The sequence below is a fragment of the Pelophylax lessonae genome (assembly GCF_965119305.1).
Source record: "Pelophylax lessonae genome assembly, chromosome: 5".
Lineage (NCBI taxonomy): Eukaryota > Metazoa > Chordata > Amphibia > Anura > Ranidae > Pelophylax > Pelophylax lessonae.
This window is the reverse complement of record NC_138772.1, coordinates 466,953,795-466,968,947: the sequence shown is the minus strand read 5'-3', so window position 1 is coordinate 466,968,947 and position 15,153 is coordinate 466,953,795. Positions and strand designations below refer to the sequence as shown.

General features: G+C 45.7%; 1 protein-coding gene across 1 annotated transcript in view; it reads right to left on the bottom strand.

Annotated features, from left to right (window-relative positions):
- CPNE3 (copine 3) overlaps nucleotides 1–15,153 on the bottom strand; it is a 105,493-nt gene that overhangs the window by 45,068 nt on the left and 45,272 nt on the right. The window contains exons 2-4 of the mRNA XM_082258530.1: nucleotides 12,504–12,643; nucleotides 1,382–1,561; nucleotides 242–316 (exon numbers count right to left, since the gene is read on the bottom strand). Of these exons, the coding sequence (XP_082114656.1) occupies nucleotides 242–316; nucleotides 1,382–1,561; nucleotides 12,504–12,635 (387 nt within the window). The 5' untranslated portion in view covers nucleotides 12,636–12,643. The remainder of the gene's footprint in view (nucleotides 1–241; nucleotides 317–1,381; nucleotides 1,562–12,503; nucleotides 12,644–15,153) is intronic.

The window sequence follows — 15,153 nt, the reverse complement described above, 5'->3', positions numbered from 1 at the left end:
AGGTTATATTAGGAACTATGGGGGTTATTTACTAAAACTGGAGAGTGCAAAATCTTGTGCAGCTGTGCATAGAAACCATTCAGCTTCCAGCTTATACTGCCAAAGCTTAACTGAACAAGCTGAAGTTAGAAGCGGATTGGCTACCATGCACAGCTGCACAGATTCTAAGTGCACCAGTTTTAGTAAATCTACCCCAATGTGTTTTAGGGAAATTACAGTAAAACATGATGGATGACTATACCGTTATTGTTCCTTTGGCTGCTGGTCTGCCATTTTTCATTACAAGCGGTTTGGTCAGTCTCTTGCTGGACACAATCTTTAAAAAAAAAAAAAAAAACAAACACAACATTGAAAGGGTTAATGATAGTTAAAAAATTTGTGCTATTACTTTATTACAGCAATATTAAAGCTTGAACTGTAGCCATGGGCCAATACTTAATATATATTTCTGATATCCGATGTGCCTTACTACCACCTATTAAAAAATAACCTGTTCCAAATATTCCTGCGCACAGTGCTTGCATGTCAGCAGGGAAAGATGTGATGATTGTGTATAAGGTCTTTCCGTGACTAGGATTAGCACAGCCACCGGAATGACGCCCCTTTGTTATTCCATACGGTAAGAAGAAAATCACGTCACCATAATATGCTATACAGGCTGATTTAAATCCCCAGCGCAATTTCCTAAAAAAAACAACCATCTTTGTACTAACAATGGTTACACAATTAAAAAAGCCCATGATTAGTCACGCCTGTCTTGTCATAACTGAGCAAATCTAAAGCAGGGCAAACAATGCATTTTCCCACAATTCAGTAGTCCCTTCTGCTTCATGTCAGTCAGTATTTTATAATTGGGCAGAAACCTGAAGCCAAACTTCAGTCAATTCCTTTTGGTTTGGATAGAATGGGATAGGGTTAGAACCTCCATCTGGGTCTTTATAGCGGTCTGTGCCTTCCCATCCCAGGAACACTTGTTTCTTGAATTCCTGTCCTGTTGTCACAGGGTTGTCACTGAGACACAGTTAAAAAAAAAAAAAAAACACAATAATGTAATAGGCAGAAATAAAATAGAGGTTCTAACCCTTCCCCTTCACCCCTAAAAATAATTCCGGCTGGAGTTGGGCTTTGAGTTGAAACACTGGACTGCAGATTTAACCTTCTCCCCTCCTTTAAAAAATACTGGCAAACGTATTTCTTTTTCCAATAGCTACCTATTTTAAAACTATACCTTGGCCTTCTTCAGACTAGGGTTCTTGAATATTACTGGGTAAAGTTCTAAAGATCCCACTGCATAAATAAGTACAGTGACAATAGGGTCTCTTTTTTTGTCCACACCTTAGCAAATTTTTCTAGTTCAGCATAAAACTGAAAAGACACTTACTTGTCCCAGGGTGCATTCCAACTCTCCCAAGAAATCATCATCTCCAAGGTCATAGGTTTTATTGTCAATATCATAGATGGCAAACTTCACTTTCTGAACTATTTCAAAGTAGTAGTCAATCACAAACTTCTTCACAAACTTTGGATTTAGGCAATTTGAAATCCGTTCCGTGCGATCAGCCTGAACACAAGAAACATCATTAGTCAAAAATTTACTGAAGCCACTCCATGTTAATGCATTCCATTCTGTGAGCGTGAAGATACAGATCTGCAACTATAATGTATGCTTTTGTTTAATCATTAGTTCTTTTAGTCCCCTTAAAGCGGAGTTCCGGGCACAAAAACGATTTTTTTTTTTGTGCCCCTCCGCTAGGTAGAGCTCACCTGAAAAGGAATTGGATAGTTATTTTTATTTTTTTTGTTTACTCACCTTTTTATTGAAGATCGTAAATACTCACCTCTGACTGCTTCCTCCCTCGGAGCCGCGTCTCACCCCGTCACTTTCTGGCTCGCGATGATTCCTGGGAGCTAAACGTCATAGCTCCCAGGAATCAATGCGACGGCACCGGCCCCGCTCGTCATTTCCGGGCGATGCCGCATTCCCCTGCTAAACAGCTTCTGGGCATGCCCAGAAGCTGTTTAGGAATGCGGCGCCGCACCGGAAGTGACGAGAGGGGCCGGTGCAGTGCATTCTGGGACACGAAGACGCGGAAGAAGACAGAGAAGAGGACCACGCCGGCTTCAGCTGCCCACAACAGAGATGGAAACGCTGTGGATGAAATTTTCTAAGTAAGTATTTCTTCTAAAAGGTAAGTGCGAACCGGGACAGATCAGAGGCTAGCCATTGTGGAATGTGCTAGCCCTGACTTTCCCGGGGGTATGTTCAGCAAAAAATCATTTCTGTGCCCGGAACTCCGCTTTAAGTTTAAAATAAACTGGTCCTGCAATGCCAATGCCACCAGACCCTAGGAGGTAGACTTCATTTAAGTCCATTCTGAAGAGAATATTCATTGAGCACTAAACCTTTGAACATAATAAGGTTAATTTTCTAAAGGAGTAGAGACTATTCACGTACTAAAATGGTTATAAAGCCTCAAGGTTCTTCACTTTAATGGATTTTATGCATAAAGGTGAAAAACCCTCTGTGTTGCAGCTTTCCCCCTATTTCTTACCTGAGCCTGATCCAGTGATGTGCACGAGCGCAGCAGCTCCAGCCACTGTTTTTCTCCTTACATGACAGATTGATAGCAGCAGGAGCCAATCAAATCCAGTGACACAGGAGTCCCACTGTCTGTGTCAATGGATGCAGCAGCGGGACTTGGGAGCTAGCCCGCATGGGTGCCCCCAGGGATAGCAGCTTTCCCTTAGGGCACCCAAAGAAGAGGAGAGGCCTGGAGCGCTGGCGGGGCATTCTAGAAGAGGGTTGGGATAGGCATGTTTGGTATTTATATTTTTTTTAAAACGAGGGTTTACAATGCTTTTAAATAAATGTTCACTGAAATTAGTAAATAAGCTGACTAGTATCGAGATCTCTTCTTCCTCGCTGACAAATTAGACTTCATGGTCACCATTACTCCTGTAGCTTTTCTATTTGGTATTGTAGAAGACTTCAGTTCAAGAACATCTTCCAGGAACATGTTCTAACTATAGTGATTCTAAGATCTTCAAGTTTTTTAAGATATAAAACCTTCCAGGAGTCCGGGATACTCCCCAGCCCTCCTTATACTTACCGGAGCACGATCTTGATCCAGTGCTGTGCATGAGAGCAACAGCACTCTCAACTCTCTCTCTCTCTCTCCCCTCACAGGGCAGATGGATAGCAGCGGGGGTGGTGAACTGTATTGGATTTCCATCCTACATTTTGTTTGGTGTTGAGGCCAAATAATTCAATTTTAGTCTCATCTGATCATAACATCTTTTTTCATTTGGCCTCAGAATCTTCAAGGTGCAATTTGGCAAAGCATGTGGCCTTTCTGTAAGGAGTGGCTTTTTTCTTGCAACCCTCCCATACAAGCCAAATTTGTGGAGAATTTGTAATAGTGTTGTCACATTTACACATTGACCACTCTTTTGTTATAGATTTCTACGACTGCTTCAGAGTTGCTGTAGGCCTCTTGGTATCCAGGAAAGCTCTATCCATGAGCTCTAGGAAAGCTCTATCCATGAGCTCTAGGAAAGCTCTATCCATGAGCTCTAGGAAAGCTCTATCCATGAGGAATTTTCCAAATTAATAATTCTGTTTATTTATTTATTCTGACATATTGGTGTTAGATCTTTAAGCCCCCGTTCACACTTGGGCAACCTGACAGGTCGCCGTAGGTCGCCTTCCATAGAGAAGCTGCGGACCCGTTCTAATAGGAGCGACACAAGTCGCTCCGACTTAGAAAAAGGGTCCGGAGCTTCTTTGGGGCGACCCGGAGCGACCTGCATAGACTTCAATGTTATTAAGTCCATGCCGGCCGATCCGAGGTCGCGGTGCGAGCAGCGCGCCGCGACCTATGAGGTCGCCCGGCAAAGTAGCGTCGCCCCAGTGTGAATGGGGCCTCACTTGGATGTTATCAGTTGTACTGAGTAAATACAGCTAGATAAAACAAAACAAAAAAACTGCATTCATTTGAGAAAGAAAACCAACAAAATGTGATTATTTTTAAGGAGGGTGATTCTTTTCTATAGCCACTGTACTTACAGTTCTATCTGATTGACTTTACATGAAGAAAAAAAAATAGCAAGACAGCAGTTTTGTCACACATAGGAAATATTGCTTTATAGAAACCAATCTGTATTGTCTCCAATAGCATGTATAAAAAATGGATTTTTGTAAAATCTTACCGTAAAATCCTTTTCTCTTAGCTCATTGACAGACGTAGTCCTCAGTGATACAGCACCTTCGGGTTATGTTGCCTCCACAGGAGCAGGACTAGACCGGAAATAAAAATGCTCTGGCCACACCCCAGGGGCAGTCCCCGAGGGTATATCCTCTCTCTCTCTCTCCACCACAGCAAATCAGTTATGTCACAAAAGCAGTGCTTAGAGAATTTAACCCAACCCAACTCAAAAACAGAGGGGCGGGGACTACGTCTGTCAATGAGCTAAGAGAAAAGGATTTTACGGTAAGATTTTACAAAAATCCATTTTTCTCTAGCGCTCATTGACAGACGTAGTCCTCGGTGATACAGCACCTTCGGGAAGTCCCAGAGCAGTATCACAAATGAGGGGTGGGAAAATGGAAATCAAATCCCAATCTAGAAGGCCCAACCGGTGCCAACTAGAAGTTTACAATGCTCATCCTTAATGATGAGACTCAACAAAAATAAATTATTCAAACAGAAAAAAACCCTACCGGTCTCCTCAAATTGCGGCCTGCAAAACCTTGCGGCCAAATGAGGCATCCGCCGATGCCATCACATCAATTTTATAAAATTTTGTAAAGGTATGTACCGACGACCAGGTGGCCGCCTTACATACCTGGACCACTGACGCCTGATGGCGAAAGGCCCAGGAAGTACTGAGCGCTCGAGTGGAGTGCGCCCTAACAGGGAACGGAGGACTCTGACCCTTAATAGAATAAGCCTGTACCACCGTCTGTCTAATCCATTTGGCAATAGTCGCGGCAGATGCAGGCAACCCCTTTCTGGGGCCATCCTTGATCACAAAAAGTGAATCCGTCTTACGGAATGATTCAGTAGCTTTCAGGTATACCCTGATTGCCCGAACCACATCCAAGGAATGCAACGCATGTTCCCGATGATGATTGGGCTGAGGACACAAGGAAGGTAGTACAATATCTTCATTCAGATGAAAATCTGAAACCACCTTAGGAAGAAAGGATGGCTTAGGATGAAGTACTACCTTATCCCTATGAATCACTAGGTATGGGGACTGGCATGATAATGCAGCCAGTTTTGACACCCTGCGAGCAGAAGTGATAGCCACCAAGAAGGCCACCTTCTGGGATAAAGTAAGCAAGGGAATCTCCCTGATGTTTTCAAAGGGAGGTTTCTGTAGAACCGACAAAACTAAATTAAGATCCCAGGGCGGTAAGGGCGCGCGGACTGGTGGAGCCAGGTGCCGCACCCCCTGGATGAAATTCCGCACCAAGGACTTGGTAGCTAAAGGTTCCTGAAAGAAGATTGCTAATGCTGAAACTTGACCCTTGATGGTGCTCAAGGCTAGTTTCTGCTCAACCCCTTTTTGCAAAAAAGCCAATATTCGAGTCACCGAATAGGTACGTGGAGGAAATCCTAAAGATTCGCACCGCGCAATATAAGTCTTCCATGTGTGATAATAGACCTTGCTGGAAGTCGCTTTCCTTGCTTTAATAAGGGTAGGAATGACTGAAGCTGACAACCCTCTGTCCTTCAGTACTTGGGTCTCAATGGCCAGGCCATTAAAACCAGCGACTGTAAAGCACGATGGTAAATTGGTCCTTGAGACCACAGACACTCCCTGAGACGAAGTTCCCACGGAACGTCTGCGACTAGCATGTCCAAGTCGGCCAGGCCGGCTTGACGAGGCCAGCCTAGAATTTCTAGGACCACTGGCGCTGACTGGATCTGAACCAGGCGTCCCTAGAGCTATCTGGCCCCGACCATCCGAGAAAGTCTGGTCGTTTTCTGTTCCCACGCATTTATCAGATACCTGATTCCTATCAGGAAGGGTGATCTTTTCTGGTTGAACCTCAGGGACCGAAGTCACCCGGCTAGAGGCTTCTTGGTCTGTCTGGTCAACCAGATCCGATTCCTGTGGGGAATAGAGACTAATCTTAGGAAAAGGTAAAGGAAAAGATCTATTCAGGGAACGGTGACTACCGCTCCCTGTAGTACTTAAATGTTGGAAGGGAAGAATCGCACCGGTAGTAGTAGTCGATGCTCGATCTAATGTCCTGAATACCGGTGAAAACGTCCCCCCACCCTCAACCCGGGTGGGGGCGCACCTTCAGGCTGTATAATCCTTTGCTTCGGGTTTGGCTGAGTCGGTCCTCTGTTTGTCCGACCAGCCTTTCTTGAACCCTCCTGGAGGAGTCTTGCCTTTCCCGCTTGTTCCAGCCGGGCGTACGAACCCTTTATGGGCGGTAAAGAAAGGTCCTCGCTTGTTGCGAGGTCCCTTAGCTTTAGCAGCCTGTGGCAAGAAAGTGCTCTTGCCCCCAGTGGCGTCCTTAATAATTTCATCTAGGGTGGCCCCAAATAGACGATTCCCCTGAAAGGGGAGATTCGTCAAGGTCTTTTTGGAACCTAGGTCAGCTGACCAGCATTTTAACCACAGCACACGTCTGAGGATTACCGCTGACATAGATGCATGCCCTAATAGGGGGGTAGCATCCAAGGCTGCGTCACAGACAACCTGTAGCCCTTGTATAATCTGTTCCATCAAATCAGATGTTCCCTGGGGGATATTTTCCCCTTAGGTCTTGGCGTACCAATCTCGCCCATTCCGTTAGTGTCTGGGAAACTAGACCAATAACAATTACTGGTCTAAATGCTGACCCTATCAGGGAGAAGATAGTGCGGGACTCCGCTTCCATCTTTCGATCCACCGGATCCTTAAAGGACGAAGTGTCCTCCACTGGGATAACCGTGGCTTTATTCAGCCTGGAAATAGGTGGATCCACCACTGGTGGTACCGTCCATTTCTTAATGAAGGATTCCTCAAATGGATAGCGTCTAGCAATACGCTTGGAAATCGTAAAGGTACGCTTAGAATGCTCCCATTCTCCTTTAATTTTATTACCAAAACACTTGGGTACAGGAAAAACCTTCACCGTTTTGATGGGCTTGTTAGTACCAAAGGGAATCTCTGTTTCAGTTGCCTCTGCCGGTAAAACCTCAAGTCTTAAGGTTTCCCGCACTGCCACAACTAGTGCGTCCACCAATGCTTCTTCCTGAATTATAGCGGGAGAAGGAACGTCCTCCTCACTGTCTGAGGGAGCTTTACCTGAGGTAACAGCCCTTGCAGAGGGACCTGCAGCTGCAGTGACCATCTCTGAATCTGAGTCAGAGGTGTCAGATAATATAGGGGTAGGCGGGGGTCGCTTCCTTGACCCCCGTCCCTGACAGGCTGCCTCCACCCGAGCCACCAAAGACTCCAAAACTGCTGTAAATGCATCCATACTCTGTGCACCGGCGGGTCCCGTGGCCCCCTCGAGGGAAACAGGTGGGGGTATTTGTGTGGCAGGGTCCATGATTATTCCAGTAACTTCCCGGATAATACAATTCAATTAAATAAAAAAACTTTTTTTTTTTTTTTTTTTTTTAAGACCCCCAGCGCCACAAAAGCCCCTTAGTGTTACCTGCTAGGGATCCCTATCGATCGAGAGAGAGAGAGATAGACCCCCAGGCTCACCACTTGATGCTCAGAGTTAACTGCAACAGGTTACAGCGCTGTGTTCACAAACAGGAAGTCTTTTGGCTGGCTGCCCAGGAAGAAAGGAGGTGGCTCCGCCCCTCTGCACGCCTTCCGGCGCCTCCCCTAGCTCCACGAGGTGTTTGGATCACCTCAAACATGGCCGCCCCCATGCTGGAGACACGAGGCTACGCCAAAATGGCGGCTCGTGCGATCCAGCAAAAAAAATGGCGGCGGCCTGTACCGAATAGCGGCGTGCTGCAGAGCACACAACACCTTCTCTGCATGGGGATTTGGCGTGGTTGGCGGTACCGGCCCTGGCGGACCGCATGGCCGTTCGGAAGGCCTGCTATTGCTGGAGATTTGACTAGGAAGGCAGTCTACATGTCCATGGCTTCTGACTGGTAGGTACTTATTATTATCACAGTAAGATTCCCATACTGCCACTGATTACAATCTTTTTAACATGTATACAATTAGATTGTTAGCTCCCAAACCAAGCCTCCTGGCTTTTTGCACATAAAATCACACTCAAAGTAGGGGGATCTGTGCCATGTTATAGGATAGAGGGGGACTCTACCTTACCATACAGAGAGGGGCCCGCGTTCACCACAAGACCCGTCAGGGGAAAAGGGGGAACATACTACTCACCATACCGGAACCAGGCGGGCACCAACTCCTGACAGTACCCCTCTCCACCGGGGCAGGAGGGCTGTCGACCAATACGGACGCCGTGACTCATGGTCCTTGGCGTTTCAGCGAGACGTTTAACTCGCGGGGTCAGTCTCCCAGTGGGACTATGTCGCGGCCGACCCAGCGCGGAGCTATGGCCTGCACGCGCTCGTAGGCTGAACTGGGGTGACTACCGGATCTCAACATCCAGCCCGTCGCCCAGTTCAGCTTTCTTGCTTGAAGATCTCACAGGAACACTGGAGAAAAAAAGCTGTCTAAAAAATCTTTTTAAGAAAAAAATCTTGCCAGGACCGAAGATCCCAGCAAGGTATCTAGGTCCTTACTCCTGACTAGACAGAAAAAAACTGATTTGCTGTGGCGGAGAGAGAGAGAGGATATACCCTCGGGGACTGCCCCTGGGGTGTGGCCAGAGCATTTTTATTTCCTGTCTAGTCTTGCTCCTGTGGAGGCAACATAACCCGAAGGTGCTGTATCACCGAGGACTACGTCTGTCAATGAGCGATAGAGAAAAGTTTATTCTCTGAACTTTACCACTGGCAATATAATACAGTCTCTCAACCAGGGTTCTTTGGAACACACTGGGTTCCTCTAGAGCAGGGATATGCAAACTGTGGCCCTCCAGCTGTTGCAGAACTACAAGTCCCATGAGGTATAGCAAGCCTCTGACATCCACAAGCATGATGCATAGAGAAAAAGGCATGATGGAACTTGTAGTTTTGCAACAGCTGAAGGGCCACAGTTTGCATATCCCTGCTCTAGACGTTGTCAGGGGTTCCCATAGCAGTGTGATTTCTGTATTTCTGACCAAAGATCTTTTTAGCTATCTGTAAGAGGTCATTCTTCCAAATGGATCCCTTTATTCACTGACTCTCCAAGTGACCACCAAGATAAGGGCATCCTCCTGTCAGCATGTAAGAGGGTTTTCTTCTCCACTGACTACCATTGTCTTTTGCAGTATAAATTATGGGCATTTCTCCACCAACATGAGGCAACACTATCATTTTCTCTGTCTGTGTTCTTTTATGGCCATTATTATTATTTGTTTCATTTCATTAATATTACCGAAAAAGACTGTCATATAGAACAGCCCCAGGTGTCAAATACGCTCACACTAGCGTACCATGAGCTTTTTCTATAGTAATTAATGGTTGGGTTCACCGACACCTGAAAATTATTTCAAGGGTTCCTCCAAATTTCAAAGGTTGAGAAAGACTTGTAAAATACATAACAACTGTTGTGGTTACTAGAATAACATTTATTTTTCTCCATACTTTCCTGTGTTTAGCTGCATGCTTACTTCAATTTCTTTTGGCCTAGAAGTAACATTGAGATTATCTAATCCAAAAGTCTGTGTAGTGTCAATTGTGGAAGACCTAGGTCTGGGGTATTCAGTCATTTCTCCTATCATGTCATACATTTTTTTCTTGAATACCCCCATGTTTTTTTTTTTTAATCTGCGGTGGTGCAAAACTACAACGAAAAAACCCGGTAAGTGAACACAAAAAAGTGCACTTAGGGGTGTGCTGTTACCACCCCCCGAAGGGGTAGGACCTCTACCCTGACCCCCCCCCCCCCCCCGGGACGCAAGGCTCCTGACAGGGACAAAGGGTTTCCAATGGTCTGCCTAGCCAGAAGGCCTAGCAGACCCTGTTATTCTGGGCAGCCGAAGCCGCACAAGAATACCAGGTTGAGGGGCTCTCCCGAAGAGAGACCCCCCAGGGAAAGAGGAGGAAGGAACCAGAAGGCCACAAATCCTCCCCCTAGACTTTAGGGCAAGCCCGAGGACTTACACCCTCCATCCTAGTGAGAAAAAAAAACCCACACAAAAGTGAAAGGTGACAAACATGGGAGAAAATAAATAAATAAGTGGCCGTGCATGGTGCACTGGCCGGGCCCTGAGGCCTGGTAACAAAAATTGCCCCAGACTTTAGCCAAAAGGCCCAGCCCTAAAAAGGCACAGTGCAGAAAAAGTGTTTGGAGACTGTGACCATGTGTCGGTTCACACATTGGGGTCCCACACCCAAGTGTTACTAAGAGCACCTCTGGGGCGACCACTCCCAGAGGGCACAGACACCGCAGACTCTCTGCCTTCCCAGCCCATGGCCAGACAAGGTAGCGTGCTCAAATCAGGAGGTAATGAACCCTTCCAGCTTTCTCAGGGGGAGAACTTACTCCCGGCCCCCAATTACGTTCAGGTTTCAGTTCCTGTCGATACTAACCTTCTTGGTCCCCATCACTCCAGCAGGTTTGCATAGCCGCCACCCAACCTTGGTCAGGTCAGATGACAGCATAGAGCCCCCAATGGATCACTGATAAAAACAGATACTACACTTGATCTTAGCCAAAAGGCCGAGAAGCAATACCCCCTATGTTGTTTATATAGATGAAAAGTAGGAAGGGTGGGAAATGTCCATTTTTTGGCTATAAGCTTTGGTGTGATAAACAATAGTCTGGTAATAGATATGCAAATTAGTGAAAAGTAGTTTTCTTCTTCTGGAACCTCACTTTCTCAAGTACTCTCAACTGGGCATGTTTTTGAAATTTCTCCTAAAGTGGAACTTTATTTAAAGATAAAAAAATATCGAACAGGCAGGTTTTTAATGCAGAAGAAACAATAAAGAATAGCTCAGTGAACATATTTAGCATCTGTCAAAATTAATAAACTTGCTTGCATATGCTGAAGTGACAACATCTCAGCTTGGCCAATCAAAATCTCTTAAAAAAAAAAAAAAACCTGAAAGACCTGCTGAAGAGGTCAGTGGCCAGTGAAAGAGCTCCAGGACACTGCAGCACCGGAGTGGAGGCGAGTATAGTTCCGCTTTAAAATAGCTGTCGTAAATACCAAGCCATTGGTATGGATTTAAAGTATCTGTGTTAAGGAAATCTTGAAACCATGACCTGTTGGGGATTCTTAAAGGAATGAGGTCGGGAACCACTGATCTAGACTTTTCACTTTGTTAAGTGAATGGTCTCTAGTCCTTAGTAAATGAGGCCCATTCAGTTTGCTCTGCATTGATTTCTGAGGAGCAATCTGTAGGCATGGGTCAAAGCACAGCCCAATTTAGTGCATGTTTATACAATCTCTCATACTATACTGTATAACCTCAGGCATAAGTTTCACACTTATTAGCAATCATTTCATTGTGTATGCCAGGGCTTGACAAATTTGCCTGAAATCTAGGAGCCAGCTAAAAAAGTTAGGAGCCAGTTTTTTTTTTTAACTAACAACCAAGCTTTATTTAATAAAACGGATAGAACCCCACTCTTCTCTATAGCGCAATTGGATGGAAACAGACTGTCTGTCTCTTTCCATCCGATGCCATCTGATCCGATCCACGGGATGGATAGAAAATAGAACCACCATCCGTCTGTTTTTGGCGGACAGGATCAGATGGCGGCAGATTACTGCTCCATAGAGGAGAATGAAGGGTCCGATCAGGTCTGCCTGAAAAACTGACAGGCGGACCTGTTCAGACAGCCCATGTGAAAGGGGCCTTCGGCTGTGGCATGGTGATATATATATATATATATATAATTTTTTTTTTTTTTAATAAGAATTGAAGAAAAAAAAAAAAAAGAAAATTTTTATTTTTTTAATAATTAAAAAAAAAGAAAAAATTATTATTATTTATTTTTTTTAAATTTAAAAAATAAATTAATAATAATAACCCTACTCCCTGTCCACTTACCTTTAAGCAAAGGTAACTGGACAGAGAGATGAAGCCTGCAAAAACTTCCCTCTCCTCCTGTTTGGAAGGAGATGGAAAGGCATTGAGAACAGGCATTACTCCCGGCCACCACAAGAGGGCGCCAGTTCCCCAGCCTCTCTCATCTCATAGAAGAAGGCCGAAAAGCCGGGGCCTCAATTTTAGGACGGCGCGGAAGTCCGTGCACTCGGGGAAGGAGGTGGGGGCGCAAAAGGGACAGGACACCTCCTGCAGGGTACCCCAGGCGCCAGGTCGCAAATTCTAGTCGCAAATGCGACTTGGCGCCCAGGGATTGTCGAGCCCTGGTGTATGCAGTTAAACTTATGTATGTAACCAAACAATTTATTGAATCAAACTATAAATCATAGCAATAAAGTTATATACCTCAAACCATTGCTGGCCACTGGTGTTCATCAGGAAAACGCACAAAGGATCAGATTTGGAACTAATATCCTTATCTAGAAGGTTGTCGCAGGAAATGCTCAGCTCCACTTTGGTCACACATTGCGCCGCCATTTGAAGCACTAAAGAAATAAAAAAAGGATTTTAAATTCAAAAGAATTATTCAGAACAGAAAAATGTGTTTCTTTATGGTTTCCGATTTAAAGCAGACTTCTCAAATGTTAACTAAAAGCTATGTCAGCAGTGTTACTATGATGAACATTATTATTAATAGTAACAGTATGAACTATTTACCTTTACTAGGGAAAATTCATTTTCCATTCAGAGTGGACCATATGTTTACAGGCCTAGGCACTTTGCCATGTGACCTCTAATGCAGAGGTGGATCACAGTTCAGACTTGACAGATCCTCCGCTTCAACTGAGATCACACGACCATAATTGGTGCAACTTTTTAATGTGTGTTTTAAGTAGGACATTTATATGTATACAGTATGTATGCTTTTCTGGGTGGGAGGAGAATAAGTAAAATGAGACTTAGGGCTCTTTCACACGGTCCGCCTCCGTAAGCGGATCCGTGCTGCTCAGCGGGGATCGATCCGCCGATCCCCGCTGAGCCGGCCGATGACAGCTCCGTCTCCGCTTGCAGTGCGGAGAGGGAGGTGTCACAGCCCCCGCTGCTCTCTATGGGGGATCGGATGAGAGCGGACCGCCTGTCCACTCTCATCCGATCCGATCTCCCCAGGACGGATGGAAAATAGGGTTTCCATCCGTCCGGATTTAACGGACAGGATCGGTTGCGGATGGCAGCAGGTGTCAGTGGAGATGTCACCGCTGACATCCGCTGCTCCATAGGGCTGAATGGGCATCCGATCAGATCCGCCTAAAAAACTGACAGGCAGGTCTGATCGGAACGCCCGTGTGAAAGAGCCCTTAAACAAATGAACTGAACAGATGCACAGAGATGAAAGCAGTGCTAATAGCTACGACAGTACAGAATTCCTCATCGCCAGGCCTTTATAGGTTCTTCAGGCGCAATTTTTGCTACTTTTAGATAAAATTATACTGAAAGTAAAATACGACTGATATGCATAAAAATAAACTATACACACACACATTTTAATTTAGGATGTTGACTCGAAATACATTTGGGAGGTAGGAAAGTAGGCCAGCTCTAAAGCAAAATATTACCCACCTCCATCCACTCCCTCCTACCCTCAACCAGGGTTCCTCCGAAGGTTGCTAAGGGTTCCTTAAACTCTGGCTGGTTGACCTCCCATTTGATGTGAATTGCAAAGTTCCAGGGTCAATGCCACTTGGCAAAGCCAGCAGCATGACACCAAAATGTTTTTAGCTGTCTGTAAGGGTTGCATTCTGACCACAACTTTAAGGGGGATATGATTTAGACTCATCACCAATGTAAGGAGCATTCTTCCCCTTGACACATATTAAAGTAGTTCTAAAGGCTCAAGGTTTTTTTTTTTACCTTCTTTGCATGAAGGGAAAAAACCTTCCCTGTGCAGCAGCCCCCCTAATACTTACCTGAGCCCCATCGCGATCCAGCGATGTGCACAAGAGTCTAGGCTCTCCAAGGACTCTCCATTCTCATTAGCTCATTAGGAGCCATTAGCTCTCGCTGCTGTCAATCACAGCCAGTGAGCTGAGGAGACAGAGGGGGCAGGCTCTGTGTGTGAATGGACATGCAGAGCAGTTGCTAGGGAGCGGGCCTGCTTGGATGCCCCCATCGCAAGCTACTTGCTCTGGGGGCATCCAGCAGGAGGGAGGAGCCAGGAGCACCGGCAGGGGAATCGAGAAGGGCAAAATTGCTGCGCAGAGCAGGTAAGTAGGACATGTTTGTTATTTTAAAGAAATAAATAAATAAATTGCCTTTAGCGCCGGTTCACACTACCACGACGCTACTTCCCGGGGCGACCTCCGAGATCGCGGTGCGAGCAGCGCGCCGCGACCTCGGAGCGGCCGCCACGGACTTCATAACATTGAAGTCTATGGCGGTCGCCTCCTGGTCGCCCCAAAGAAGCTCCGGACCCTTTTTCTAGGTCGGAGCGACTTGTGTCGCTCCTATTAGAACGGGTCCGCAGCTTCCCTATGGGAGGCGACCTGTGAGGCGACCAGGTCGCCTCACAGGTCGCCCTAGTGTGAACCGAGGCTAAATATCACTTTAAATAAATCAGCAGGCATTCCCTAAGGCCTGAACATTTTTTCAAGGGTTAGCATGGGATAAAAAGGATGAGAGGTTGTTTTTTTCTGCAAGGTTTACTTCTTTTATTACTACTGAAGAAGGTTATACTCCACCTAGGTCGCCTGTCAATGTCCCTCGCTGCCAATGTTGTGGGGGACCGCTAATCAAGCTCTTTAGATGTGCCCAAGAACACCGCTCCCCTACAGTTCTTTTCAGTGAGGTCACTCCTTTTATAGGTTCTTAGAGGAACTAGCCACTAGAAAGTCATAAATGTGTGACAGACTCATGGAGTGTCATTGCATGCTCAAGATGTCTGGACAAGATGTTGGGAGCACAGCTACAAAGAAGAACATTGGGCTGGAAGGAGGACAACGCTGGACGTCATGGACTAGTAAGTATGTATTTTTTATTTACATACAGCAACAGTTATCAC